Genomic DNA, 27,855 nt, shown 5'->3' on the forward strand with positions numbered 1-27,855 from the left:
CACACTGTCTTTATTACTGTCGCTTTATCCTAAGATTCAAAGTCTGGAAGTTTAAGTACTCTAACTTCCTTCTTCTTGTCCAAAATTGTTTTGGCTATTCTGCCACCTTTGCATTTCCAAATGAATTTTTAAGATCAGCTTTTCAATTTCTGGGAAACAGCCAGCTGGGATTTTGATGGGGTTTGCATTGAATCTACAGATCAATCTGGAGAGAATTTCCACCTTAATACTATCGATTCTTCCAATCCATGAATATGGAATGCCTCTTCACTTATTTATGTCTTCTTTTCCTTTCAACAGTTTTTTATAATTTTCAGTATACAAGCCTGGCACTTCTTCTCTTAAATTGACTCCTAGGTAATTTATTCTTTTTATGCTATTGTGAATGGAATTGCTTTCTGAAGTTCATTTTCAGATTGTTCATTGCTAATTTATAGAAATATAACTGATTTTTGCATATTGATCTTGTATCCTGTGACCCTGATGAGTTCATTTATTAGTTCTAGCAGTTTGTGTGTGTGTGTTCGTTCCTTAGAATTTTCTATTACAATATCATGTTGTCTGTGAATAAAGACTGTTTTATTTACTTCTTTCTTCCCAATCTGTATGCATTTTATTTCTTTTCTTTCCTGATTACACTGTCTAGAACTTCAGTATAATGTTGAAAAGAAGTAGCTAGAGCTGATATCATTGTGCTTTTCCTGATCTCAGGAGGAAAGTATTTAGTCTTTTACCATTAACTATGCCGTTAGCTTTGGGTTTATCGTAAGTGCCCTTTATCAGGTTAGGGAATTTCTTTTCTATTCCTAGTTGGTTGAAAATTGTTATCCTGAATGAGTGTTGAATTTTTCAAATATTTGTTTCTGCATCTATGATCATGCAGCTTTGTCCTTGTTTCTATTAATATTTTGTATTACATTAATTGATCTTTTGGAAGTTAAACAAACCTTGCAGTCTTGGGATAAATCTCACATGGTCGTAGCGTTTAATCCTTTTTACATGTTGCTGGATTCACTTTGCTAATACTTTTTTGAGAATTTTTGCAACTATATTCACAAAGGATATTGGTCTGTGATTTTCTTTTCCTGTGATCTCTTTGTCTGGCTTCGGTATCAGGATAATATTGACCTCAGAGAATTAGCTGAGAAGTGCTCCTGCTATGCCTTCTGAAAGTTTGTAAAGCATGGCTGTTTGTATAAGCAATCTTTCTAGCCTTCAATGTAGAGAATTTTGCACATTTTTCGTTAGATATATTTCTAGGTATTTGGTTTTTTAAAATATTTTTAGAAATGATATTTTAAAACTTCTTTTTCTAATTGCTTACTGCAGGTTATAGAAATATTATTGATCTTTGCATATTGACCTTGTATCCAATGACCTTCTCAATTCTATTATTACTTCTAATATTTTTTGGAAGATTCTTGTGGACTTTCTATGTATAAAGTCATGTGAGCTGCAAATAATAACACCGAGAATAAGAGTACGTGAACAGGCAGAGTACAGATTGTTTCCAGGCGCAGGAAAATGAGCCACAGCTGATGTAAATGGAAGTGACCAGGGTGATGGGCCCACGTGGAGGGAGGATGCCAGTGTGTGGAGGCAGCACACGCAGCTTCTTGGAGTGGCTCTAAAGCATCTTCTAACAGCTCTGCGCTCCTCTCTACATCAGGGGGACCTGCTTCCCAGGACTGCCCTCTGTGGCCAGGCAACATGCCATCCCTGCCCACTCCTGGCTCTCTCCCTCTGCTCTCCTTCTCCTTCCAGGTCCCAGAATGTGGCCAAGACCCAGGTAAATGGTCAGAGGGGTTGGAGCGGGCATGTCAGTTGGAAACCACGCCCTCTGCAGCCCTCAAGTATCTGATGGCCGTGGCTCTCGTGTGATGCCCCAGAGGGTAAGCTCACTGTCAGCAGGGACTTCACCTCGTTCATCTATGAGTTCGACCTAAGTGCCCATGGCCGGGTCCGGCGTGGGGCAGGCACTCAATCCCCCACCTTCTCAGGTGTGTCCGTCAGTCTGTCTGCCGAGCGGTACATCAGTGACATATTTGGCATGGTAAGCATTATTACAGTCCTCCATTAGCGGAGATGAAGATTTCACTATTTTTAATTAAATTACTTCTTCAATATACTAATACAAGCTGAGGGGGATGAACACACGGAAGCCTTCGTTTACCTTAAAGAGGTGGCCCACCCGACGTGCTAGCAGGTGGCTCAGCGCAGGGCGGAACGCGCCCGCTCTGGAGCAGCCGGTTCGAATCCTGGCCCCATCACTCACTAGCTGGGAGCCTCAGGCCGGGCACGCGCCCCCACGTTCCTTTCCTCAGCAAATGAGGAGGAAGTGAAAGAACTGAATGAAGATGATGATAGTGTCCACCTCACAGAGGTGCTGAGAGGCCGAAGTGAGCGAATACGAGAAAATCACTGAAGACAGGGCCCGGCACACAGTCAGTGGCACTATTCCTGTCCATCCTGAGAGAACAGGTCATATAGGCATAAAGATTAATGACAGCTGGTGTACCAACTAAAGCGTCTCCGCCACGAAAGCAGGACCCCAAACCTTGGAATCCACACTGTGCAGTGGCATTCTAGATGGACAGAGGTGCGGCGCTGCAGCCTCCGGAGCAGAGAGCAAACCCCAGACCCATAGGTCCACCTCCAGGCCCTGGGAGCCTCCCCAGAGCCCTGCCCCACAGCGCAGACTGCCCCTCGCTCGGCGGACTTCGCAAGGTAGACACTGAGGCCGAGCAGCTCCGCTTTGGTACTCGCTCATGTATGAGTCTGAGGCAAAGTAATTCATCGCGCTCCTGGTTAGTTACTAGAGATTCAGTTATTGGATGTGCTCAGTAAATAACTAACTTGGGAGATATTGCTATGTACCAAAAGCATCCGAATGCTGCTTTCTAAAATAAACATGAAAGTGGGACAGGAGCTAATGTTTCAAGCAGAGTCATGAATCAGCCTCCCTTTGCAGTACAACTAAGTAAGTAAACAGGCTATTTTGGAACTAAGAGAATGTTCCTGTCACGGGCTACAGTTGGTTATGAACCCATACACTCTAGGGTGGGACGTGGGAGAACAGGTCAGCAGGCCTGGATTAGTCCTTAATTAAATAGCTAATGATGACTAGTCACTCCATTCTTAACAATCTTGACACACGTTGTTCTCACCCCCTGGCATTTATATTGCAGTAAATTTTATGTCTTCTGTCCTCCCAACTAGACCCAGCTCTTGCAGTCAGGCTTTGTATCCCTAAGGACTCAATATTTCCTAGCATGTAACGGGAGCACAAAAAATATTTGCTGAGTGGATAAATGGACGAATATACAGTTTTTATTGGTCCTGTTTTGAGTATTAGCCTTCTTTGAAACAATGAATTTTTCACCAGAGAAGGGTTTCAAAGTCTTACAGAGTTGGGGCTTCCCTGGTGGCGCAGTGGTTGAGAATTTGCCTGCTAATGCAGGGGACACGGGATCGAGCCCTGGTCTGGGAGGATCCCACATACTGCGGAGCAACTAGGCCCGTGAGCCACAACTACTGAGTCCGCGTGCTACAACTACTGAAGCCCACGCGCCTAGAGCCCATGCTCTGCAACAAGAGAAGCCACCCAATGAGAAGCCTGTGCACCGCAATGAAGAGTAGCCCCCGCTCGCCACAACTAGAGAAAAGCCCACACAACAAAGACCCAAGGCAGCCAAAAATTTAAACAAATAAATAAATTTTTAAAAATTAATAAATTAAATAAATAAAAGCAATGGGAGAGGGACTTCCCTGGTGGCGCAGTGGTTAAGAATCCGCCTGCCAATGCAGGGGACATGGGTTCGATCCCTCATCTGGGAAGGTCCCACATGCCGCAGAGCAACTAAGCCCATGCACCACAACTACTGAGCCCGTGTGCTGCAACTAGAGACGAAGACCCAACACGGAAAAAAAAAAAAAAAAACGCACTAACCAATGGTAACATGTGGGCTGAAAGTGATCGTTTTACCCAGGACAATGGAAACACTGATTAGCTTTAGGCTTTACAAGTTTAGAACACATGTTAACATTTTAAGGATAATCAATATAAGAATAGAAATAAAATATTTAAGTCTCAAGGCAGTAGAGGAAAAAAAAGAGTGATAAGAAAAGCTCAGCCGAACCAAACATGACGGAGAAAAAAGAAAGAACCAAGTAAATCATAGAGAGTACAAAGTAAAGTGGTGGGGACAATCCAAATACATCTATCACAACAAACGGAAACAGACTAAACTGGCCCATTACAAAGGTAAAGATGTTCATTTTGGAATTTTAAAAATACAGATATATGCTATTTTACAAGAAATACACTGAAACCATGACAATAAAAGAGTGAAAACGAGAGGTTGGGAAAAGAGATACCTGACAAATACTAATCAAAAGAAAAGTGTTATGGGTATTTTAATAGCAGATAAGATAGACTATAAAAGCCAGAGGGATAAAAGGGTAGTGATATAATTACAAAGGGGACAGTTGGCCAGGAAGATATGACGAAGCTTCACTTCCAGATATGTGCACCAAGAGGCATACCAGATTTATAAGTCCTTATATTAGCACTTGGGATTCACCCTGCTGTTGCCTCTTGCGCCCTGTTCCACTGGGAATTCTGGGTGGGTGACATGATAAAGGTCATGACTCAGAAATCCCTGGATCCCTGGCTAGAACACGTGAACACGGCCACATCTCTGGCCGCCCTCAGCCTCCTAATGCACTCACTCTATGTGCCCATCAGTCTTCACAGCCATCACCCCTGGCAGCCACTCTGGCCAGGAACTCTTTGCTATTTATTTCTGCATTCTTAGCACCTCCCACAATGGCCAGCATCAGTAGGCATCCATAAAATTATAATTTTGAAGACTATGAAGCCAATGTGAAGAATGGTATAATATGCATATTCCCATTTAAAAAGCGTGATATAAAACTGTAGGTGCATTTTGATTACAAATATGTAAAAATTACATATGTATGTGGATACAAAGTGGAAGAGAATGTGGAAAAATGAAAACAGTCATTGGCTATGTAAGGTGGATGGTGACTTTTTGTTTTTGATTTCTATTACTGCTACTACATTATTACTTGTGTCATTTTGAAAATGAAACAAAAAGAAATGGCTATACAACTCTTAGCTATCCAAGAAAGTAATTCCTAAAAGATTTCACTATGTACAGGCAGGAAAACAGAGCTGTTTTCTGAGCCATGGAAATATTTATGCCCTTCGCTCTAGAAGCCATGGTGGTAACACACAGGCGGCTCTCTCTGGACACACAGGGTGCTGAGAAGGGAAGGAAGTGCTATGGGAAATGGGTCCAGCTGGTCTAGCTCAGTCCTATTTTTTCCTTCTCGTTCTCTAATGCCCCTCCTTTCTAGGTAACCCCAAGGTGTCCTCCAACTATTCAGAGTTTCACAGGACAATCTTTCTATCAGCCTCAATCCCATGTCCCCTGAGAAAAGGTTCTCTGAGTTACCTGGACAGAAAACCAGGTAAATTAAAGACAGTATTCCTCACCCAAAGTTTGGTCTATATATACCATTTCCAAATAAAAGTAAACAGGAGTCCTTGGCGAAATGGCTGATTCCAGGTCTGAGGCAAGAGATGTACCAGAAGAGCCTAGAGCATTTCGTTATACCAAGAAATGTTATCAAAGACTACTAGGGTCACACCAGCGGGACTCCGGAGCCAACACAAAAAGCCTCCCAGTGGCCAAGACAGAACAAATTGAGTATCAAGGAGAATAACAACTGTAATGAACTGAAAGGCATCAAATACGTTAACATTCATGAGCTCATAATAACATTTAAGAAAAGTCACTCATTGCTCACTTCTGGAGGATGCTAGGAAACCAATTCATTATTTTGAAAAATAGTAAGTGAAGGGAAAGAACCAAAGAGATCCTACCTTTTCTACACTAACTGTGTCTCATTGTTACCAAATGGTTGGAAAGGGGAAGTTTGCATTACAGAAGTACTCCAACTAATAAAGGAGCAACAGTAGACACAGAGCGTCACCACCTTACAATCCCTAGTGAACTGATGGATATAGGGTGATCAACAAGGGCTGCTAACATCACAAGAAGAAAGACAAGCAGTCCATACATGCTTGCTACCACCTATGAAGTGTTCTTGCCCCCCAAATTGAACCTGGATCTGTGCATGTATCAATTCAGGGGCAGGGACTGGCGGGGAGGGAGACAGGAGAGCACATTACATGTCACCGTGGGTTGCAATCAGTCAGATTCAGATTGTAAGAAACTCTACATAACAAACAATCCAGACTTTTTCTACAAGTGCATCTTAAGGGGGGAAAATTAACAAATGGAGAGAGACCCTGCAGATTGAAGAAGAATTGCGGCAAATCAATCAGCTGCAACGTACAGATTTGATTGGATCTCGACTCAAATAAGTTATAAAAGAAAATGTGAGACAATCAGTTAAATTTGAACTCTGACTGGATATTTATTAATATTATTGATAATTCTATTAGGTGTGAAACAGTATTTTCACCATGTTTCTAAAAAGAGTTCTTATCGAGAGACATAGATCTTTTCAATGAAATATGATGTCTGGTATTTGCTTCAAAAATATCTGAGGTTGGGCTTCCCTGGTGGCGCAGTGGTTGAGAGTCCGCCTGCCGATGCAGGGGACGCGGGTTCCTGCCCCGGTCCGGGAAGATCCCATATGCCGCGGAGCGGCTGGGCCCGTGAGCCATGGCCGCTGAGCCTGCGTGTCCGGAGCCTGTGCTCCGCAGCGGGAGAGGCCACAACAGTGAGGGGCCCGCGTACCGTAGGAAAAAAAAAAAAAAATCTGAGGTTGAGGAAAAATGGGCAGGGATAGCAATGAAATAATTGACCATGAGTGAGTGGGAAGTTGCAGACGGGTAGTGGGAGCATTCGTGGATTCGTTACATTATTCTCTTTACTTCTGCATGTGTTTGAAATTTTCAATAGTAAAAAAGTCTAAAACATTCATAAAAAATAAATAAAGCTGTTCCCGATCCTCACAGTTGACGTTTGGGGAAAAAAAATGTCAAGGAAACAACGGGACTCTTACCTTTTCATTAACTGGATGAAAATTCTTCTTGGTAATCGGTATACAAAGGTGTCGAGGACAACCTTTAGGTAATTCGAAGATACGTATCCACGTTTGGACGGGTCCCCTGCACTCAGGGCCTTTTCAACCTTTTCATAGGACTTTGAAAGCTGTGGTGAATTAAAATTACAGCATTCACAGAAATCAGCGGCACAGAGCTGCTCAACCACTTTATTTTCACCAAAACCTCTTCACATTTTCCTTTCCAAAACTGATCAAAAAGGTTACTATGGCATGTACTGAACTTCAAATGTTTAATTGATGAGCTCACTACAAAACAGTATCCCCAGTCACAGCTACTCAACTGACAAGGCAGACAAGTTTCTCAGGGAAAAACAGCACATACAATAGCTCTAACTCAAATTTCAGAGCTAAAAATACTTGGTGGATCTGCCAGTTTGATACATCTTTCTTAATATACTTTCAACCCATCCCTACTGTGAGCCCATGCTAGGCTGCTCCTGATTAAGTCAGGTCAATCAAACAAAAAGCTGGTGACATTTTATTAAAAAGAGAAGTAGCTTTGACTGTAAGGGAAATCGTTAGGATTTCATAAACATCGTACACATTGGACATTTCTTTAATTATCCTTTTTTTTGGCGGGGGGGAATTACAAAGAACCAGGGTGAATCAGCTTTGCTTATGGGACTTCTAAAATGCAGTAAAGTAGGTTAACCACTGATTTTTGTATGACTCATAAAAATGCTATGAAGATTGGTTTTATTTCCAAAGGTTTTCCTGCTGTTTATTACTGAGTAATAACAATATTCTTCGATATTTCCAACCCTCTCCACGTTGTCCGAATTCACTTTTTTCCTGCTAACTGGGATACGAAGATAAACAAAAGAAACACCAACTTGGTGCAAAAGGGGACGTTTAAAAAGCTGCTGGAGCATGGAAATATATGGACAAGTGTCTCTCCCCACTACAGGAATAAGGAGCACATTCACTAAGGCTTCCTGAAGGTGCACAGGAATATCGGAAATCTAAGGGGAAATCTTGAAAAGAATCTAGAGACTTACAGGGCCTCAGCTTCTTAGAAAGTTGCATAAGATTAACCCAAAATGTGGCTAAATGTGCCCATCTCTCTCTCGGGGAGGTGGGCTGCCTGGGGGAAGCCTCTAGTGCAGGGAAGCCAAAGCCAGACACGGAGTCTGGTCTCAGTATATTTATTGGATTAATGAAACCTGCTTTTAATATCTTAATGGCGTTTAGTCTCCAATCAGGCTTTTTTCAGGAGAGTGTTTTGACATAATCCAGAGCTCTTAGAAGAAAAGCAGGAATGAAACAAAAGTAATGTCTTTGTTTTTCTGGTTTTTTTTTTTTTAAGACTTTATTGAATTTGTTACAATACTGCTTCTGTTTCATGTTTTGGTTTTTTTGGCCCCGGAGGCATGTGGGATCTTAGCTCCCTGACCAGGGATCGAGGGATCTGATTGAACCTGCACCCTCTGCATTGGAAGGTGAAGTCTTTACCACTGGGCCGCCAGGGAAGTCCCCAGAAGTAATGTCTTTGCGACACGTAAAACTTTTTAGGAATTTTCATCATTACTGTTTATAATGAAACAAACAAAAACATGCAAGCAATTCAGCAAAGTATAAAAAAGGACATAAAGATACCGGAAGTCTCACTACCCACAGGTTTTTATATGGTGTTCCAAAAACTCCAACATGATCACATAAACATATATTATAATTTTACAAAAATGGGACCATACTACACTTTCAGTTTTGACAAATGCTTTTTTCATTTAATGACATGTCATGAAACTTTTCCCACAAGAACTAGTGTGTATCTGCATCACACTTTGGAGATGATACAGGGCAGCCGTCATGTTAGGGACGGACGAGCGAAAGGCACACCCATTTCCCATGTTTAAACACTTGCGTCTTATAAATGTTCCCCTGACCCCCAATCTAAGTGAGGCTCCCCTTGTTATTCTCTCCTATAATACCCCGTCCTTTTCTGTCATACCACTCTAGGAAAATGGTAGTTATGGACGTGTATTTGTTTAACATCTCTCTCCCTGATGTAAGGTCATGCAATCTCCATGAGAGCCAAGATTGTGCCCTGTTTTGTTCGCTAATAATTATCTAAAATGAAGCACAATTCGGCATGTGGTAGGCACTCAATAAATATTTGTTAAAAATGGATACATTTTTACCAAAAATGTTCTAAAGAAAGGTTGTAAAATGTAAGGAGCTATCTGACACATCAGTAAAAAGAGAAACAAAATTTAAATTATAGCTGAAATGCCATTTAATCCGCATCAGACTGGTAAAAATGGACAACTCTAATGATATCAAGAGCTGGTGGGTACATTGGACAACAGGAATTCTCATATGCTCCCAATGGGAGTGTGAATTGGTATTCTGAAAAATAACTGGATACTGCCAATGAAAGCTGAGGAGCATGCTCCCTACAACCTAGCAAGGAATGCTGGGTGTAATTCAGAGACACCTTAGCAGGCATGCACCAGAAGATACGGAGCCAACCACTTATGGTGGCATCGTTCGGATGAGCACAAAACAGGGAGCAATCCAATGCCCATCCCTGGGCAGCGCATTATCTGTGCATATATATAGCTAATGGAGAACTGTACAGCAGTGAAAATGAAAATACAGCTACCTCCATAATATGAGTGGATCTCAACCTAAGCACAAGCAGGATGAAAATAAATGGTTTTACAACTATGCAAACACACTACAGAAAAAGAAAGAAACAAACGAACATCAAGCAAAAGACAAAGAACCCAATCTGTAGGAGAACAGGATACAAAAAAAAAAAATATATATATATATATATATATAAAAATATATATATATATCTCTCACCAGCAAAGCTTTCATACTATAAAAAGGAACTAAATAAGAATATAAATTCATTAAAAGAAAAGCTTGAAGACAAGATGATAAAACAATGAAAGAAAGAAAAAAAAAACAAACCATGAAAGAGAGTAGAAGGATATTTCAAAGCTAAGAAAATAGAAAAAAAAAACAACATCATTACAGGAACTAATAACAAATTAGAAACAGCAAGAATAAAAGACAAGGCTGAAATTAAAATTAATAGTAAAGGAATGGCTTGGGAATTCCCTGGCAGTCCCGTGGTTAGGACTCAGCACTCTCACTGCCAGGGCCCTGGGTTCCATCTCTGGTCGGGGAATTAAGATCCTGTAAGCCGTAAGGTGTGGTCAAAAAAAAAAAAGAAAAAAAACAATGGCTTGAAAGATTCCCAATAAGGCGGAGGAAAAGGACAAAAGTATTATGGCATTTTGGGTTTCCCTGGTGGCGCAGTGGCTGAGAGTCCGCCTGCTGATGCAGGGGACACGCGTTCGTGCCCCGGTACGGGAAGATCCCACATGCCGCGGAGCGGCTAGGCCCGTGAGCCATGGCTGCTGAGCCTGCACGTCCGGAGCCTGTGCTCCGCAACGGGAGAGGCCACAACAGTGAGAGGCCCGCGTACCGCAAAAAAAAAAAAAAAAAAAAAAAAAAGTATGGCATTTTGAGAGAAGATAATTACCATCAAGGATAGACAAAGATGATCCAATATAAGGATAACTGAGGATACCACTGAAGGAAGGAAAGATGGAAGGAAGACAGAAGGGAGGGAGAGAAGGATGCAGGGAGAAGGTTTTAGTGATGTGACACAGGGAAAATTTTCCTGAAGTGAACTAAATCTGTACGTCAAAAGAATATACTGTGTTCCAGGAAACTTTGGCAAAATGCTCCATGCCAAGACAGTCTTCGTTTTGCTTTTTAATTTCAAGGATTAAGAAAAAATAGTTTAGGCATCCTGGTAGAATAAAAAATTATCTACAAGGGGGAAAAAATCAGTCGACCTCAGGATTCTTCTCAAGAACACCCAATGCCAGAAGGCAATGTAGAAAAACAACATTTTGAGGAAAAGAAAGAATGATGGAAGAATTATACCCAGCTACGTTGTTGTTCTAATAAAAAAAAAGGGAGAGATAGTATGAAAAAACAAAAGGAATAAAGCACCCATGAGCCTTTCTTGAGGGAATTACTTGACAATGAAATCCAGCCAACCAAAGAATAAATCAAAATAAAGAACTCTGAAAGGGATAAGCTATGGTAGCACTGGAGTAGAGCGACGTGCATTAAATCCATGTAAATATAAAACACAGGCAAAACAACTGGGGGAATTACAGTAGGAGAACAAAATGTAAATATTATAAACTCTGACTGAGAACAAAATATAAACAGCAAAAATTGTGAGGTGGGAGGGGCTGGGAAGAAACACAGGAAGTGCCAATCACAAGGAGTTTCATAGCCAGCCTGCGCTGACTGTAACTGAGACATCCTTCAAAACACCATCACTTCTCCAACTCTTCACGGCTTTCTTAATCTCTTTTTTTGTCTCAAAACTCTTTTTGGGACCTGGTATCTCTTGTGGTAAAGAAATATTTATCCAAAGTTCAGAAATATCTTTGGCTTCACTTGAGGACATTATATCATGTGGAGCACCCGGGGTTCAGACTGGGCCCCAGGACTTTCTGGCGGGGTAACCTGGGGCAGGTCATTAAGCCTCCTCGTGCTTCAGGTTCCTCATCTTGAACCCGGGATGACAATGGTGCTTAACTCCTGGAGTTGCCGTGAGGACTGAACACCTGAGGGGCGCTTACAACACTGTCTGGCACAGAGGCAGCCCCATAAAAGGGTTAATTATGAGGGTGATGATGATGATTTATTTTTTTACTTCTGGTAAATTAAAAGAAATTTAAATTAAATATGATTTATTTGTAAAAAGGAGCATGATTCTCTTCCTATAAAATTATTTCTATCTATGTATCCACCCACCCACCTGCCGATGCAGCAATCCTTCTATACATAGAATAAAGACAGGCCTAGAATTATGTTCACCAAATGTTGCCTTTGATTATTTCTGGGTGGTGGATTTTGAATAATTTATTACTTTCTTCTTTATACTTTTCAGAATTGCTTACGTTTTTTGGAATGGTCATGTTTTCATAAAAACAATAATTCATTAACAACAACAAGAGAAAACCAGTTTTACCGATTTACCAACAGAATATTCATGCGTTCCCCCCCTAACGCCCTTATCAATATTGGCTTCTGTTAATTTTTTCTGCATTGATGATTTTCTACTGAAAGTTTTATATTAATAATTTATAAAAGTTCTACGTATGTTAGGAACAGTTATTATTTATCTGTCATTTACGTGGCACATGATTTGCCAAGTTTATCATTTGTTTGTACAAAGTTTTGCTGTACAAATACTTTTTCATTTTAATATAGTCAAATTTATCAGTCTTTTTCTTTATGGCTTTGGGGCTTTACTTCATGCTTAAAAGTCTAAATTTCAAGATTAAAAATTTTCACCTAGATTATTTATTTTTAAATTTAAATAGTGGGGGCATACCGAATTTATTTTGGTGTGGAGAGTGGAAGGTTCCAAGCTTTCTTCCCCACATGGCTGGCTAGCGAATTATCCCAGTAATAATTACTGAATCTTCTCCTCCCTCGTCCCCACCATACTTTATTGGAATGCCTCACATCATATGCTAAATTCACATATCAAGACTGGCCCACTACCCAACTACTGTTTTAAATCAATTTGAATGTTCACTGCTGCACCACTGTCATAATGTTTTAATTATTATACCTTTAAAAATATTTTATATGTGATAGGATAAGCCCTCTATTGTAACTTTTCAAAAGAAAAAAAAAAACATATATATATATCATGTCGTTATATAAGTCTTAAATTTTTCTTATTACATTTAGTGTGTGAGTAGCACCAAGGAAGTACTTAATGTCTCATCATCGTTACCATCATCCATGCATTGTTGTTACGAGAAGCTGGAGGAGGTCCCAGGGCTTGAGGAAGCAGAGGTGGTTCAAAGCAGTTTAGAAATAACGTCTAGACCTAATGGTCTTCCACAGCCATCTACTCTCTCTGTTCACATTTTAGATAACCCTGGCACTAGGAGAACATTCTTACCTCTTGGCAAAAGGTCCTCTCAATTTCATCTAAGGAGCAGTTTTTCCAGATATCTTCAGATGAAACAGGACTGGGGAGGTAATCTCTTTTGGAACTTTTGACTCGTTGGTCCTCCCATGGGACCTCTATTAAGACAAAAGAACTCCAGTTTATGAAGACTGTCAAACGTACATTTGAATATTAAGTGTTTCCTTTTCATCATCACCTGTCTGGTAAAAATTAAGACTCAAATAAACCAAAAACATGAACTATATAATAAGTGCTGTTGAAATAACTGGACGGACATTAGAAAAAAATAAAATTAATCTACTTGCTACCTTATCTAGGCTAAATCTGGATAGAGTAAATATATACTAAACAGACTAATAAAACCATAAAAGTAGTGGAAGAAAATTAAGATGAATATACATAATACGTGTAATACATAATCACTATGTGAAAAGTTCCTTCCAAAGAACACATTAGAGCTAGAAATCATTTAAATAATGGATAGGTCTGACAATATAAATATTTAATTTTTGTTTGTTAAAAAAATACACAAATAACAATGAAAGAAAAACGAGTGGGAAAAACTATTGTTAATAGATGTGAGAAATGCAGGTTAATTTGCTCAATATATGAGTAGCTCTTAAGAATCAAAAGGATAACATAAATCCCCAATCACACAACAGACTAAGGTTTAAACAGGTAATTCACATTAAAAAAGGTTTTTTAGAAAGCCAAGAAACGTATGAAAAACTGCTCAAACTCATTGGTAATTTAAAAGGTCTAATTAACACAAGTTAATTTTTCCCTACTTGTCAAATAGGCAGGGATTAAGGCAAATGACAAAGAAAGAAATCAGTGCTGGCTTGTATACAGAAAACGTGGTCCTTGAATATTCTCAAATCCCCTTCTAGAACTTTACACTAATGGAATAATAGGACAGATCCATATGTGTAAGGATCTGTTCTGTCCTGTTTATAAGAAGGGAAAAAAATGGAACAATTTAAATGCCCATTAATAGAAGACTGGTTTTATAAATTATGGTTCATAGACATTAAAAACAAAGGGCCTGTCTAAATCATGAATGCAAAAAGTTTTCCTTGATATTGTTTCATGATTGAAAGAACAACTAGCATGATTTAATTTTCATTTTAACACTTATTTTGCGTATTTGCTTATCTATCCATCCATCCATCTATCTATCTATGCACCAGAAACAAAACCTGGGAGGATAATAACCAAAAGAATACAGTGGTAGGATTATAGGGAAGTGTGATTTTGTGTTTTTGTGTTTTCTGGCCTTTTTGCAACGAGCACTTATTACTTTTATAATAAAAGAGAATAAAACAAATCTAAGATATAGCCATTTTCTTTCTCAAAGTCAACTGCAAAGAATCACAAATGATTTCCCAGATTTATTTCCTAAAATGTCTGCAAATAAGCTCCACTCAAATTAAGCACACTTGTAACTACTCAGCTGCAGTTTAGTCGTCTGGAATTCTATTTCCTACCTCAAAAAAAAGAAGAAAAAGAAAAGAAAAGAGAAGAAAAAAAGTAAGTCTCCCCCGGTGGACCCCCTCTGGCTACATGATAGAATACAAAACCAGCCCTTTAGAACGCAGTCTGGAATTCCGTGGCTTCAGAGGGCCTAGCATTTGAAACATGGGCTCTCAGAGCATAGAAGCTGCGAGAGCCTCACTGAGAGACAAGGGAGCCACGCAGGTATCACTCGGTGAGGCAGGTCTCAGCCCCAGCTTTCTGATGCCTTGGTCCTGCACTTACTCTGCGCTGGGCACTGCTACTCTAATGGGGGCTTAGAGGACACACACAGCACGTCTAGGGAAACCCCTTGGTGCTCCGTAAACAGCACGCCAGGGTGGAGGGCGGAGGCGGGGCCGAGGCGTGAGGCCCGCCCTGGGGGAGCTCACCCCCAGTGCGGGACCTCCTCCGCCGTACCGCTCTAGCTGCTACTGCAGGCTGGCCAACAAACTCGATGAAGCCACGTCCAGCGACTCCGCTCACATCACAGTTAGACCAGCTTTCGCTCTTCTGTGCAGCTGAATAATTCCTGCCGCCTTCCGATTGCCCCAAAATTTCCTCTGAAGGATTCTAGCTGATTTGAAATGGAGTAGAGAGGAAATCCAAAACTTAAGGGGGCAAGTATGTACTTCATAGGTGCAGCAAAAGGGATTCAGCCCCTAATGTCATTTCTCCATGTGCCCAAAGACATGGTGCTTTTGACAAGCAAGGTCTTGATGGCGTCTTCAGAACAAAAGTAGCAAAAACAGAAATATGCAAAATTCACAGAAAACAAATATTGTCCCATGTATAGAAAAGTCACAGATAATGGGCTGCTGCAAATGAAATGGAGACTCCCTTCTTACAGTACTTAATAAAATAAGCAAAAGAAAAAATAATAAAAATTAGTAAAAATAGTAAAAATAAATTTATTTATCAGCAAAGCAAATAAATAAATAAATTTACTAGCATAAACTGAAGCAAGAAGAAACTTAATATGGGCAGCCTGAAAGTTTTGCTTCCAGTTATGGTGGATTTGCTCATATTGGAGCGAACCTCCCAGCAGATAACAATTATAAACTCTAGCCAAAATATAAACAAAAAACTCTCTGAAGGCATTGGAGAGCAAATGACATAAACTGGAGTCAACCCTTGGAAAGATGGAGTTTCCTGTTATTTGGCCTTTTGCCTGAGGGCAGGCTTCACCTGGAACCTTATGCTAAGTGGCTAGAGTTTAGATATAAACCCAGGATCTTACTGGTTTTAGGAATCAAAAAAAGAGAATTCAGGACTACCACAGCAGCTAGAAAGTAAGGAGGGAAAGCACAAAAAGAAAGGCATAGCAGAGGATCTCCAAAGCCCGTGAATAAACTCTGCCAAAATCACTGGCTAACACTGGGAACTATAGATGTGTAGAGCAGAAAACAAGAAGCCCAGCTAAGGCTAAAACAGCAGAAAAAAGATCTCATGTGTTGACCCCTCAGGGAAGACAAAGATTAGTCTTCTACTAAAGTAAACTGGCTACTAAAACAAAAACTTAAATTCTTCAGAGGAACGTAACAGACTCCATAGTCTCTACAATGCAAAATTTACTATATCCAGGATAAATTCCAAAATTACTAGACATAGGCAAAAAAAAAAAAAAAAAAAAAAAATCCCACAGGAAACTATGATCCATATTTTTTTAAAAAGGTAATCAATAAAGACCAAATCCTAAAATGACCTAGATGTTGAAATTAGCAGGTAAAAATTTTAAAGCATTTTAAAATTTAGATTTTTTAAATAACAGTGTTTGAGAATATGAAGGAAAATATACTACTAATGAAATGAACAGATAGGTATTCTCAGAATAACAGAAGCTGAGCAACATATCCTGTACTTTGTTTGTTTGTTTGTTTTTTGGCCACACCACATGGCTTGCCTGTGTTTATAGTGTATGTAAAAGTATGATGTATGACAGCGATATAACAAAGGACAGGAGGGAAGAATTCAGAAAATGCTGTTTGAAGTCTATAATTCATGTGAATTAGTATAATATTATCTGAAGATAGATTCTGATTAGCTAAAGATGTATAATGGAATAAAAATGCTCAATCAATCCAAATTCCTTAAAATTACACAAACTCTACAGGAAAAAAGCTGCGGGAAGGGGCTGGTGGATAGAGAAGGAAGGAAAGGAGCATAACACAAAAAGGCACAGCTCCCACCTTGGAAGAAAATGTAATTCAAGGCACAAAATTACTTTACAGAACATTTTAATAAGAACACGAATTCATTAAAACAAGAGCTCAACAACAAGATGATAAAACAATAAAATGAGAGCGGAAAACAATATAGTAGGCCAAAGGAAACAACATTATAGAAGTAATTAATAAAGTGGACATAGCAAAGAGTAGCATAGACTAAAGTGAAAATCAAATTACAGGTATAGCTAAAAGGCCTAAGATGATCCTTGTGAGTACAAAGGAAAAAGACAGAGAATAAAGCACTTCAAGATAATTTAGTCAATAGAGAAGACAAAACAACTCAACATAAGGGTAGTTTGTATCACTGAAGTTAATCTGAAAAGTGGAACAGAAACTTTATTCAAAGATGTACAGGGCTTCCCTGGTGGCGCAGTGGTCGAGAGTCCGCCTGCCGATGCAGGGGACACGGGTTCGTGCCCCGGTCCGGGAGGATCCCACGTGCCGCGGAGCGGCTGGGCCCGTGAGCCATGGTCGCTGAGCCTGCGCGTCCGGAGCCTGTGCTCCGCAACGGGAGAGGCCACAACAGTGAGAGGCCCGCGTACCGCAAAAAAAAAAAAAAAAAAAGATGTACAATATTACTAAAAAACAAACAAACAAACGAATCCTTGAAATGAAGAGAGAATTGAATTTTCAGGTTGAAAGTATACTGTGTTCTGGAAAATTGATGCAGAAAGCTGAACACCAAGACATTTCCTAGCTAAATTCATTTAGCACCCTGGAGTCAAGTTTTCTCATTTAAAAAAATGGGATAATAATACCCACCTCACAAAACTGTTGAGAGAAATAAAATTAAAACTAAGGTTTAAAAAGTAACTACACAGAGCACAAGAAATAGATGTGTTTTAGTGTTATTTTTTATGTGACTTGTTTTGTGTCTTACCTGTCCTATTATATACATGCACACATACATACAAACACACACGCATACACACACGCACACATACTTCTTAAAGTCAGATTATTTTCCTTGGCTTTGTACCCAGTGAAGGATCTAGCAGTACAGGGACTTGCACATGAACTAACAAAATGTAAGGGATGAAAGCATCCTTGGAAGGTCATATTGTCTAGTAATTCCCAAAACTTGGAAGGCTTTGAAAAGTAGAGTCCTGGGGTCTGCTCTAAGCTATCTTGGTTAGTGAAACTGAGCTGAAATCTAAGAATTTGTAATTTTTAAGTTTGCTAGTCAGGCAGATCTGGGAATCATAGAAGGTATTAGTACATACTTGCTGCAATGAATTGCACTGAAACCAGACAGTGACAACCCATCTTGAATGAGCCAGTACACACGTGGTAAACCCCTGAGGCAAGAAACTGCTTGCCTCAAATGACCAAAGGCCTGGAAGGGAGACTCTCCGATTGCATTTTTCATATACCCATCCGCGAGGAACTGGACCCCTGCTCTCTCCAGAACTGTGCAACTCTGGGCATTATGTTCTAGAGGCTGGGATAAAGAATATCAGTACGAGGAAAGTTTTTCCTTCTCAAGGTTGTATGCCTGCGTGAGCCCAGCCTTACATGTCCGGTATAACCATACCATCTACTCAACTATTTGCCCTTTTGTATCAAGATTGTTCCCATCGTTAAAGGAGTAACATGTTCATTAACAAAAATTTTTGAAAATACAGAAGTAGCAGAAAGAATCAAACACCCACTTATCACTTAAAGACAATCTGTATTTTGGAATTTCTTTCCAATCATTTACTGATATTCCACATACATTTTCCATGTTATGATTAACTTTATGGAAATCATTGCTTGTGGATGCACATCTTACCATGTCTATAGGCTGTGACTCACTTAACCCTTTTCCTGTTGTTAGGCATTTATGTTATTCTTATAAATAAAGATACCATGACAGTCTTTGTGGATAATGCATTTTCCATATTTGAAAGTGTTTCCTTAGGACAGATTCACAGACGAGGAATTACCACGCCAGAGGATACTGAAATCATACTTTAAAATACTTACCTTGACTTCTCATAGAATATTTAAGGTTCAAGTCATTATTTGTACTGAGGTTCTTCAGAACAACATTATAATCCACTGCAGTATCTTTATCAATGTTGTAGTGTTTTGCAAACCTAAAATAGAACTGTTCATTAGTATTCAGAAATTATGATACAGAGAATCTAAATGAAGCAAGTTTTTTTTACTAAGGTATCCTTTACTCTGGGGTTGGCATTAATTTTAATGTGTGCTTCTAGCTAGAGCTGGAATAAAGAAGTAAACCCTACGAAATGTTACTGTAAGATTTTAAAAAGGCAGATACTCCTGAAACTAACACAATCAACTATACTTCAGTTTGAAAATTAATTAATTAATTAATTAAAAATGCAAATATTTAGGAGGAGATCACTTCACTCTCTCTCTAGATGGCTGTGTACAGATCTGCGTGCAGAGGTACGTCTCAGGACCCGCTAAGGGAACGCCCCCTGCCTGTACCCCGTAGGGTCTTCTCCCTTCTCCGGTGGGGGTGAGGAGCACCCCTGCAGTCAGACAGCAAAAGCAGTTCCCCACTTCCTTTAATAATTGGGGGGAATGGATCTGGGCCATGAGTCAGCATAAAATTTCTATAACCAGAGAAATCTACAGCCGGTGGAGGAGAGAACATAGCCCACCTTCTTGACCAAGAATATCATTTCGCAGAGAGAAACTGTGCCCAGGATGGCGTATTGTGTTACAGCAGTCGATGGTGGGAGCGGGGCAGCTTTTCTCGGAGCATTCTAGGCTGTCTATGCATAAAGAGAAATTTTGAAAACACTTAACCAAGGTCTCTCCCTGAAATACACTGAGATACTCTTTTTTTAAAGTTAAGATAAATACAATGTTTGGATTCTTTTTTCCTCTAAAATGAAATTTCTACTATTCAAACCTGCCACTTGATAAATGGTTTTCTAGATGATCTCTGCATTATTACATTTATAAACAATTGACAGTTTTTAAATGTTTGGTTATATTATCTCCATATGTGTTGGTTTCTATAATTATCTAATTTCATGCTGCTTTCTAAAAATTTAGTAATTATCACTTAAAGTAGTTGTTATTTTTCTGTTTCCAAATTTAACAAAGAGTGATGTCATGTATTCATTTCAACGCATACCTTTTTTTCCACTTTGATGAATCTTGCCTATTGTTCTAGTAAGAAAAATTATCTTGAGATATGATAGCTGCCAGATGTTAATCTTGAAACTCCCTAAATAGCTCCATCTTTCATCCAAAGACTCTGTCTGGCAAAAACAAGCTGTAAGCACAAGAATCCAGAAGGCGGCACCTAAAGTGTTCCTTTTTGAGTTGCCGTCCTACAGAAAGTCCCGGCCACTCTGCAGCTCCAGGAGAATGTCAGGATGCCGATAAAAATCTCATCACCAACCTTCCTATTTTTGGTGAAAATTCAGCATCCCTTCAAACTGGTATTGGCTCATAAGAGAATCCTGACCTTTCCTAATGCCCAGCCCACCGCATTCATAATACCTGCTACACAGTCACTGAGAACGGACAGACACAATTCCATGGTAATATTTCCTACAGATAAAATTCAAAAATGAAGCCTCAGTACTTCTCAAGGATGCAGCATCTCAAAAGGCTTTTTTTAACAAGAATCAAGGCATGGGAGACAGAACCATTCTTAAGACACAGCAACCAAGGCCATTTCCCCAGGGACCTGAAGTGTGGGCAGGAGAACTCACACATGTGCAGACACCCAGGGCAGGACGGTGACATGGGAAAGCTGACTTCAGATGCAAAGGGAATGAGGCCAACTGACCCACAAACCTCTCCAGCATCACCACCCAGAACAGTGCCTTGGGCTTCATTCATCTGCCCAGGCAGCAGGCTGAATTCTAGTGCGTTTGTTTGTTTCTTTGTTTTTCAAGGTCGCTCATAAATTATTTTACCCGGATTCAAATACTTTATCCTGCAGGGCAATGGAGAGGAAAGTAGGATGGCGTGAGATGGAAAAGGAAGAACAAACCCCGGCAGGTCTCGGGACGCTGGCTAAGTATGGAACTTGGAGATAATCTCCTCCCCTGCTCCTTGCTTCCATAGGCTGCATGGCATTCTGCAGCCTGAAGAGAACTGTTTCTCCAAGAGGAAAGGACACTCGTGGAATCTTTACGATTACGATAGCATCGATGTGAAACGAGCACCTACTGCATGTCAGGTACATTGCAGGCGCAGAATCTTCACGCCAGCCTTGCAAGGTGGGCTCCTCAGTCCCCATTTCTTTAAGAGAGAGCCGAGTCTGAGAGAGGCCCAGGAGCTTCCAGAGGCCCCGCAACTAGGGAGGGCAGACACAGACCTGACCCCAAGCGCGCCTGGCTTCAAAGCCCAGGCCACTCCTACCTCGCTGCACGCCGAAGGCTGATATTAAATAGAAAGCTGTTAGATAAAAAAAAGGATTCAAAACTGCATTGTGTTTCCTGCTCAAACACTAAAAAGACAAAGTTAATACTGAAGCAGCTACTCAAGGAAAGAGTATATTCTTGAGCTTCCATAAGAAAAGCATTACAGCAACCGAAGAAATGGTTACTTTTGACCTTCTGCTTTTCTATTCTGAAGGAAAGCAATTCTATTGCGTTAAGTTCCTCAAGCCTTATCATGCAGACAGTATTGTTTTTAAGGCTTAAAAAAATATCTCGAATAAAAATTTGTGGAGTTCTTTACTATTCAATACTTGTGAGATGGGGAAACAGACAGTAACATTTTTTTATAGATTTACTAGATTGGAAACTAGTGCCAAACACAAGGTTTATTGTCAAATAAAACACTGTTTTGCTTTTTGATTGCTCGTTTTAGAAGAGCGCTGCTTCTGTTCTATAATCGCGTGCACAGAATTATTTAATTTGTTTTGTTTGGATCTTATTCTGGACATTTTCCCAGTCGGAAAGATGTAAAAATTAAAACATCTATTATGTCTTTTATATTCTGAGGTGGGTTATAAGGAGAAAAAAAAAAAAAAAAAGAGGAAGAAAATATTCAAAATACTGGGAAATATCCATATTTTAAAAGTCTCCTTGTTTTTCAGACCCTGCAGTGCCTGTGAGGTTGGCACCTGCCCTCTAGACTTGTTTTTGCTCCAGAAGCAGATTCTTCCACTAACAGAGGCAACGTCGTCTTTATAACACTATGGACGCAACCACAAAGACCCATGTCAGTGGCGATTTATAACTGCGGTGTGATGCGAAACTCTGAGGCTCGGGGTGAAATCATCAGGCTTGGTACTTTTGTTAATGGCCCAGAGGATATTCAGAAAAGTGGGGAAAGGCGGGAAGACGAGGGCCTCTTGGCTGGGCACTATATAAATTAAGCTAAACACAGCCCCCCCCCCTTCCAGTGGCTTCCATTCAATACTCAAGTAGCCACAGAATCCAAGCATTTGGCTTTTCTGAACGACCTGGAGTTTATTGGAGGCTCAAAAAAAAGTCTGTGCAGGCTTCCCCACACCGCCCTCGCGTCAGGGGCAGGTGGCGGCTTTCCAACGCCAAGAAGCAGCTAACGTCCCCCTGCTGCAATGCCCACCCCAAACTCAGCAACAAAGTCCTCAAAGGAAAATGAAGCTTCTGTTATTATGTCAGGATGGAGAGCCAATAGGGAGCACATCAACCAACAAATAAATCCTGAAATTTTTCATTCTTCTCCTAACCCCGGGCTTTGAGTAAAAGTCAACTGTGAACTGGAAACCCATGGGGTGGTGGGCGAGGTCCCAGGCAGGCAAAGAGAGACCACTGGCGATGGATGACTTAGATCGTCGAGATGCGTTCAAAGCTGCAGGCCAGATGACTCTCACCCGCGGGGACTGGAGGAATTAGAACCGTTAGCTCTCACTTTGGAGAATTCGTGGAGAGCTTCATGAACATGGGAGAAATGCAGATTGAGGACCTCTTTTAAAAACAGTCAAGACAGAGAAGGCAGGAGGGAAGGACGCTGCCTGGATCCAGTGAACCCAACAGGTCCCATTTTGAAATTGGCTGAAAGTCCTACTGAGCAATCTCTCACCATACCTTCGTTTACTTACTTTTTGTATTCATCATCTTTCATCTTCAAACAGAAGGTCTCCAGAACCCTCCTCAGCGCATGTGGTTGGACCAGACCCGTCTTGTTAACATCAATGAGCTTAAGGGCTTTGATAACAGTTTTAATGTTTTTGAAAATCTGTGTATAAAAAGAGATTTAGGAAAAGTCAAAAGATCCAGCATTAAAAATCAAGATGGTAATAATAAAAGTGAACGTGTTTAAATACTTCTTGTAAAATAAAATGTTTTCAAAGACTCACAGTCGTAGGTATTGCAAAATGACGTATCTATGGAAAAAGGGACACTACATTTCTTGAATGTTTTCAAAGCAATTTTCTCTGTAAATGGTCTTAGTAAGTTTAAAAAAAGGAACTTTTTCTGTTGTAAAGCAGTAAGTCTCATACACAATTCATTGCATTTTAGAGCCATATGAAAAATCTTTTTTGTTAATTGATACTTTAAAACCGTAATTCTGGCATAGCTGGACCTGGACAATTCTTATTTTTCACAGCCACATGCAAACCATTTTTACTAGGAGCTGAAAACTATGAGTGTATATTCCAACCCCTCTGAATTTTTGAAAGATATTACAGAAAAGCTTTGCAGCGACCTTTCCCAAATTCAGCAAAGGCACATTTATTGGGCACAGAGACCTGAAAGGCACTTGGTTAGGTCCCGTGGAGACGCGGGGCCGTGTGCCTGCCCTGAGCCACTTCTACGTAAAGGAGAGAAACATCCGCCAGGGCTCACCCGTGCCAAGCACAGAGCCCTGTGACTGCACTCTCCCGAGCCACACGAAGGACGTACCGTTTCCCCACTTTTAGATAAAACCGAGGGTGGGGGAGGCCACAGGAGTTGCCCGTCATCACCTGGTTAGACGATGATGATGCTGGGGTTCAAACTCAAGTCCACCCCCAAACTGCACCTCCCGCAGAACAGATAAGGCATGTAAATAAATATTCATAAATATTCACCAAGATCGGAACCATGGGAACAAGAGCCAAACACCAGAGACAGACAAGCGAGGAGCTGTGGGTCTTCACACAAGAGAACAACACTTCCAGCAGAGCCACCTGGGAGGCTTCCTGCAGGAGGTGGCATCTGAGCCAGGAGGGGGCCGGGGCAGGACAAGACAGGAAGGCACTGAGTACAGCTGGGCGTGAAGGGGGTTGTGGATGAAGGGTGATGAATGTCTGGTATGGCCGGATCCTGGAAGGTCTGACTCTGCATCCTGTACTAGATCACATCCAAGTCCAGCCCAGACTCGGAGGGAAATTAGTGCTCCTTAAGGAAGGAGTTTAGGGAAGACTCTAAGATGAACAGGCTTTTTCCTAGTTTCCTCAATGCCTCCTCTGACAGGTCCCTACACTGTCTCTGACCTGAAGGAGCTGCCAGCCCCCTCCCAGGGTGGCCGTCTTAGGGATCACGCAGGAGGAAACACTGAGCTGGCCTCTGCCCCAGCTCCTCCTGGCTGGGTCATCTGCGGCCCTCCTGCCTCCGCCCCCCGGGCCCCCGGGGACGTTAGCCGGCCTCTGACTCAGCTCCTGTCCTCCTCCCGTCCAGAGGTCACCTGCCTGCTCAAACTCACGCCTCGTCACCACTAACTGCCGCTCTCCAAAACGAAGTCCCACATCCAACGACCCCGTCTTTCAGCCCGAACCCCAACACCTTTCTCCCCTCCGGGACCCCGCCTGCTGGTCCCTCTCCTCCGCACGCCTCCCCACGGCCCATCTTTACAGTGACCCAGTGCCTGTGTGCTTGACCGCCACCTCCCTCCTCCTGCCTCCCCAGTCTTGGCTAGACCCTAACCCTGGTCAGATCCAACTCACCGCCTCTTCCAAGCGCCTGACGCGGCCGGAGAGGACGGGCCATCGAGCACTCACCTGGGTCCCCTCACTCAAGACCATCAACCCTGCCAGCAGGCGCGCGTGGTGATGCTCGCCTGGGCGGTCCGCTCACCCGCCACCGGGCACCTTTCCCACCTTCTCCGCTCTCCGCCTCCCTTCCCACCCAGCCTCCTTCCTCTCCGCTGATAACCTTCCTCCTCACTTGCAGAGAAACCAGAAGCAACTGGACGGCAAGGCCCCGTGCTCGCCGACACGCCCAGCCTGTGTGCCTCCACACCCGGCCACCCGGCCACTGGCCTCCGGTCCTGCGCCGGGCCGCCGCCGCTCTCGCGCCCATCAGGAACTGCTTGTGCCCCGCTGTGCCCAGCTCTGAGCTCGTGTCCACGATGACGAACCATCTGAGAGGTGAGCCCTCCCTCCTCGCCCCGCCTCGCCCCTGCCCCCAGCCACTCCTTCCCTTTTGCAGAAATCCCCCCTCGAAAGCTGTCTGTGCGCCCTGTCTCCAGCCTATCTCCCCACACACCCGATCAGTTCTGTCCACGCCACTGCACAGAAACTGTGGCCTTGTCAGGGCCACCTTGCCAGGCCCAGTGGCTCCTGGGCGCCCATCCTGCTGTCTCCGCAGCAGCCCTCCTCCCAGCTCACCGCCCCTTCTTCCTGGACGTAGGCCTCCCCCCGGGCTTCGACACTCCCGCCCCGGGTTCTCCTCGGCTTTCTGGCTCGGGCTTGGCCTGGTCCCTGCCGGTCCCTCCTCATCTCCCGGCCTCTGAGCTCTGGGCACCTGCGGACTCGGGTCTCGGGTCTCCTGGCTCGTCTAAGCACACTCCGTCCTGGGTGGCCCAGGCCTGTAGCCTTAATGAGCAGCTGATGCCTCTCAGTGTCTGTCTCCAGCCCTGGCTCCTTCTCGGAGCCCCAGTCAGGACGTCCAGCTCTAGAGGCCAGCAGAGACCCAGCTCCGCCCCATCCCACCGTGGCCGGGCCTTCCCGCCAGATTCTTCACTCACATCCCACGTCCGGGCCAGCCTGAGAGCCCAGCGGCCCTAGCTTCAGAACGTTTCCAGAACCCAGCCCAGTCTCTCCGCCTCACACCCTACTGGCTGGGCTGGTGCGACGGCTTCCCACTTGGGCCCCCAGTGTCCACGCCCGACCCCACAGCTGAGGTTCCAACAGCAGCCAGGGTTCTGTGTAGCTAAGGCTGCGCACGCCCTCCAGTCGCTCTCGTCCCCTCCAGGTCAAAGGCCAGAGCCCCGCAGACCGGCTCCTGCCGGCTCTCCATCCCCCCAGCCGCCTGCTGGCTCATTGCCTTCGGGCCACGAAACGGTCTCTCTGCTTCTCGTGGGTGCCAGCCAGGCATCTCCTGCCTCAAGGCCTTTGCATTTGCTGTTCCTTCTGTCTGGAAACTTCTTCCCCAGACGCCTACTGGCTCTGCCCTCACTTCCCGCAGGTCTTGGCCCAGATGTCATCTGATCCAAAAGGCCTTTCCTGATCCCACCCGCAGCACGCATCTGCAGGGTACTTCTCACCAACGAACTTCATGCTCGTCTTTACTGTCTGTCTCTCCCTCTGGCAAGTGTGCTCCCTGAGAGCGGGGCTCTGTTCACTGCTTCACGCCAAGGTCTAGAACAGCCTCTGGCAGAGTGTACATGCTCAGTAAGCATGTGCTTGAGTAAATGAATGAGTGAATCCATCTTCTTTTCACCTGCCTGGAAAAAAGCCACACTCTGAGGAAGCCTTGTTATATGTTGACAAACACACACCTCCTCGGGGCCTATCCTGAATGCAACAATGATTACATTCAATGTAATAAAGATTACAATAATATGGTAATTGAACAAATGTGAACTGGATGTTTGCAAGGCCCTGTGCTGAACTGTATACACATCTCCCACTTCCACCGACTAGAGAGCATTGGCTGAAACGAGCTTAATATTCAAAACCAGGAAGACCAAGCAAGGAAGAGCCGGGAGAGCATGAGCTGGAGCGAAACCGCTCGTGCACGTCCACCCTCAGCTCCACCACTTTGTCTAAAAGCACAGGGCCCCAGCCACAGAGAGCGCTTGTGCCCGTGGCCAAAAAAAACCCCTCGGTACCTCGTCTGCTGCCAAACCCTGATTCACCTCTTCTGGGAGCACATGAGGCGATGCGCTTTTTTAAAACCCAAAGTAACCCAGATGGACCCAGCGTGGAAAGCAGGGAAGCAGCAAATCTGGCACAGAGCTCACACCCACCAGAGGTATGTCTCCAAGTTTCTTATCATTTGTCAGACTGAAGTTTGGCAAGATCTAGATGGAGCTGCAGATGGTGAGGCTTATCAGAGGCACCAGAGTTAGGGCCGTGGTGTGAAGACTTGTCCTACCCGTGACGGTGACGGGAAAGAAGAAAAACACAAAGGAGTAAAAGGACCTGCCCCTGCCTCGCCCCGCTTCCCTCTCCCTTGAAAAGGGAGAAGAGGTGGGAGAGGAAACGCAGAGAGAGAAATCGGGATGGTGTGGGCAGCATCCGGCTCCTCTCTGGGCCAGCCCAACGTCTGCCATTTGGCTCCAACTGGGACACGTGTGCGTTTAGAGCCACCGGCTCTGAGCCTCCTGTTCCTTCCACCCCAGCCCCAGCTCTCACCCAGCAAGGCCCTGGGCTCCAGCCACACTGAGCTCCCTCGCTTCCCAAGCCCTCCGGGGTCTCTGCACCACGCCCAGAGCCCTGGACGATCTGACCCCCACCACCTCCTGACCTCACCCGCCAAGTCCCCCGGCCCTTTCCTGCTCCAGCCACACAGGCCTCCCTGCGCGTTCTCACACACACCGGGCGCGCTGAGCCATCAAGGCTTCTGCACGTCTGGCTCCCTCCGCTGGACGGCTCCCTGAGGCCCTCATTCCGGTCTCGGTCACGTGCCACCTGCCCCAGAGGCCTTCCCGATGACCTGCGCAAAAACGCATCCTCGTCCCTTTTCTCCTTCCCGTTCACCCACACCTGCACATTGCATATTTCTGTGTCTGTTTATTGTCTTTCTTCTTCCATTGAAATGTAAACGCCACGCAAGGGGATTTGGTTTCATTTGCTGCTGTATCCTTAGGCTTACAACGGTCCCTGGACAGAGTGGATGCTCATAAATATTTGCACAGTGAGTTTACAGCCGTGTTGCTGCCCAAACGCCTTCCCGTCCG

At 43.2% G+C, this 27,855-nt stretch overlaps 1 protein-coding gene across 1 annotated transcript in view; it reads right to left on the bottom strand.

Annotated features, from left to right (window-relative positions):
• The window catches only part of LOC113620356 (EF-hand calcium-binding domain-containing protein 6-like), a 105,782-nt gene that overhangs the window by 38,905 nt on the left and 39,022 nt on the right, over window positions 1-27,855 (bottom strand). Inside the window, exons 5-7 of the mRNA XM_027106025.1 lie at window positions 22,850-22,986; window positions 18,805-18,917; window positions 13,088-13,212 (exon numbers count right to left, since the gene is read on the bottom strand). Of these exons, the coding sequence (XP_026961826.1) occupies window positions 13,088-13,212; window positions 18,805-18,917; window positions 22,850-22,986 (375 nt within the window). The remainder of the gene's footprint in view (window positions 1-13,087; window positions 13,213-18,804; window positions 18,918-22,849; window positions 22,987-27,855) is intronic.

The sequence above is a fragment of the Aethalodelphis obliquidens genome, unplaced genomic scaffold, assembly GCF_003676395.1.
Source record: "Aethalodelphis obliquidens isolate GAN/ISIS:26980383/991018 unplaced genomic scaffold, ASM367639v1 scaffold8, whole genome shotgun sequence".
Lineage (NCBI taxonomy): Eukaryota > Metazoa > Chordata > Mammalia > Artiodactyla > Delphinidae > Aethalodelphis > Aethalodelphis obliquidens.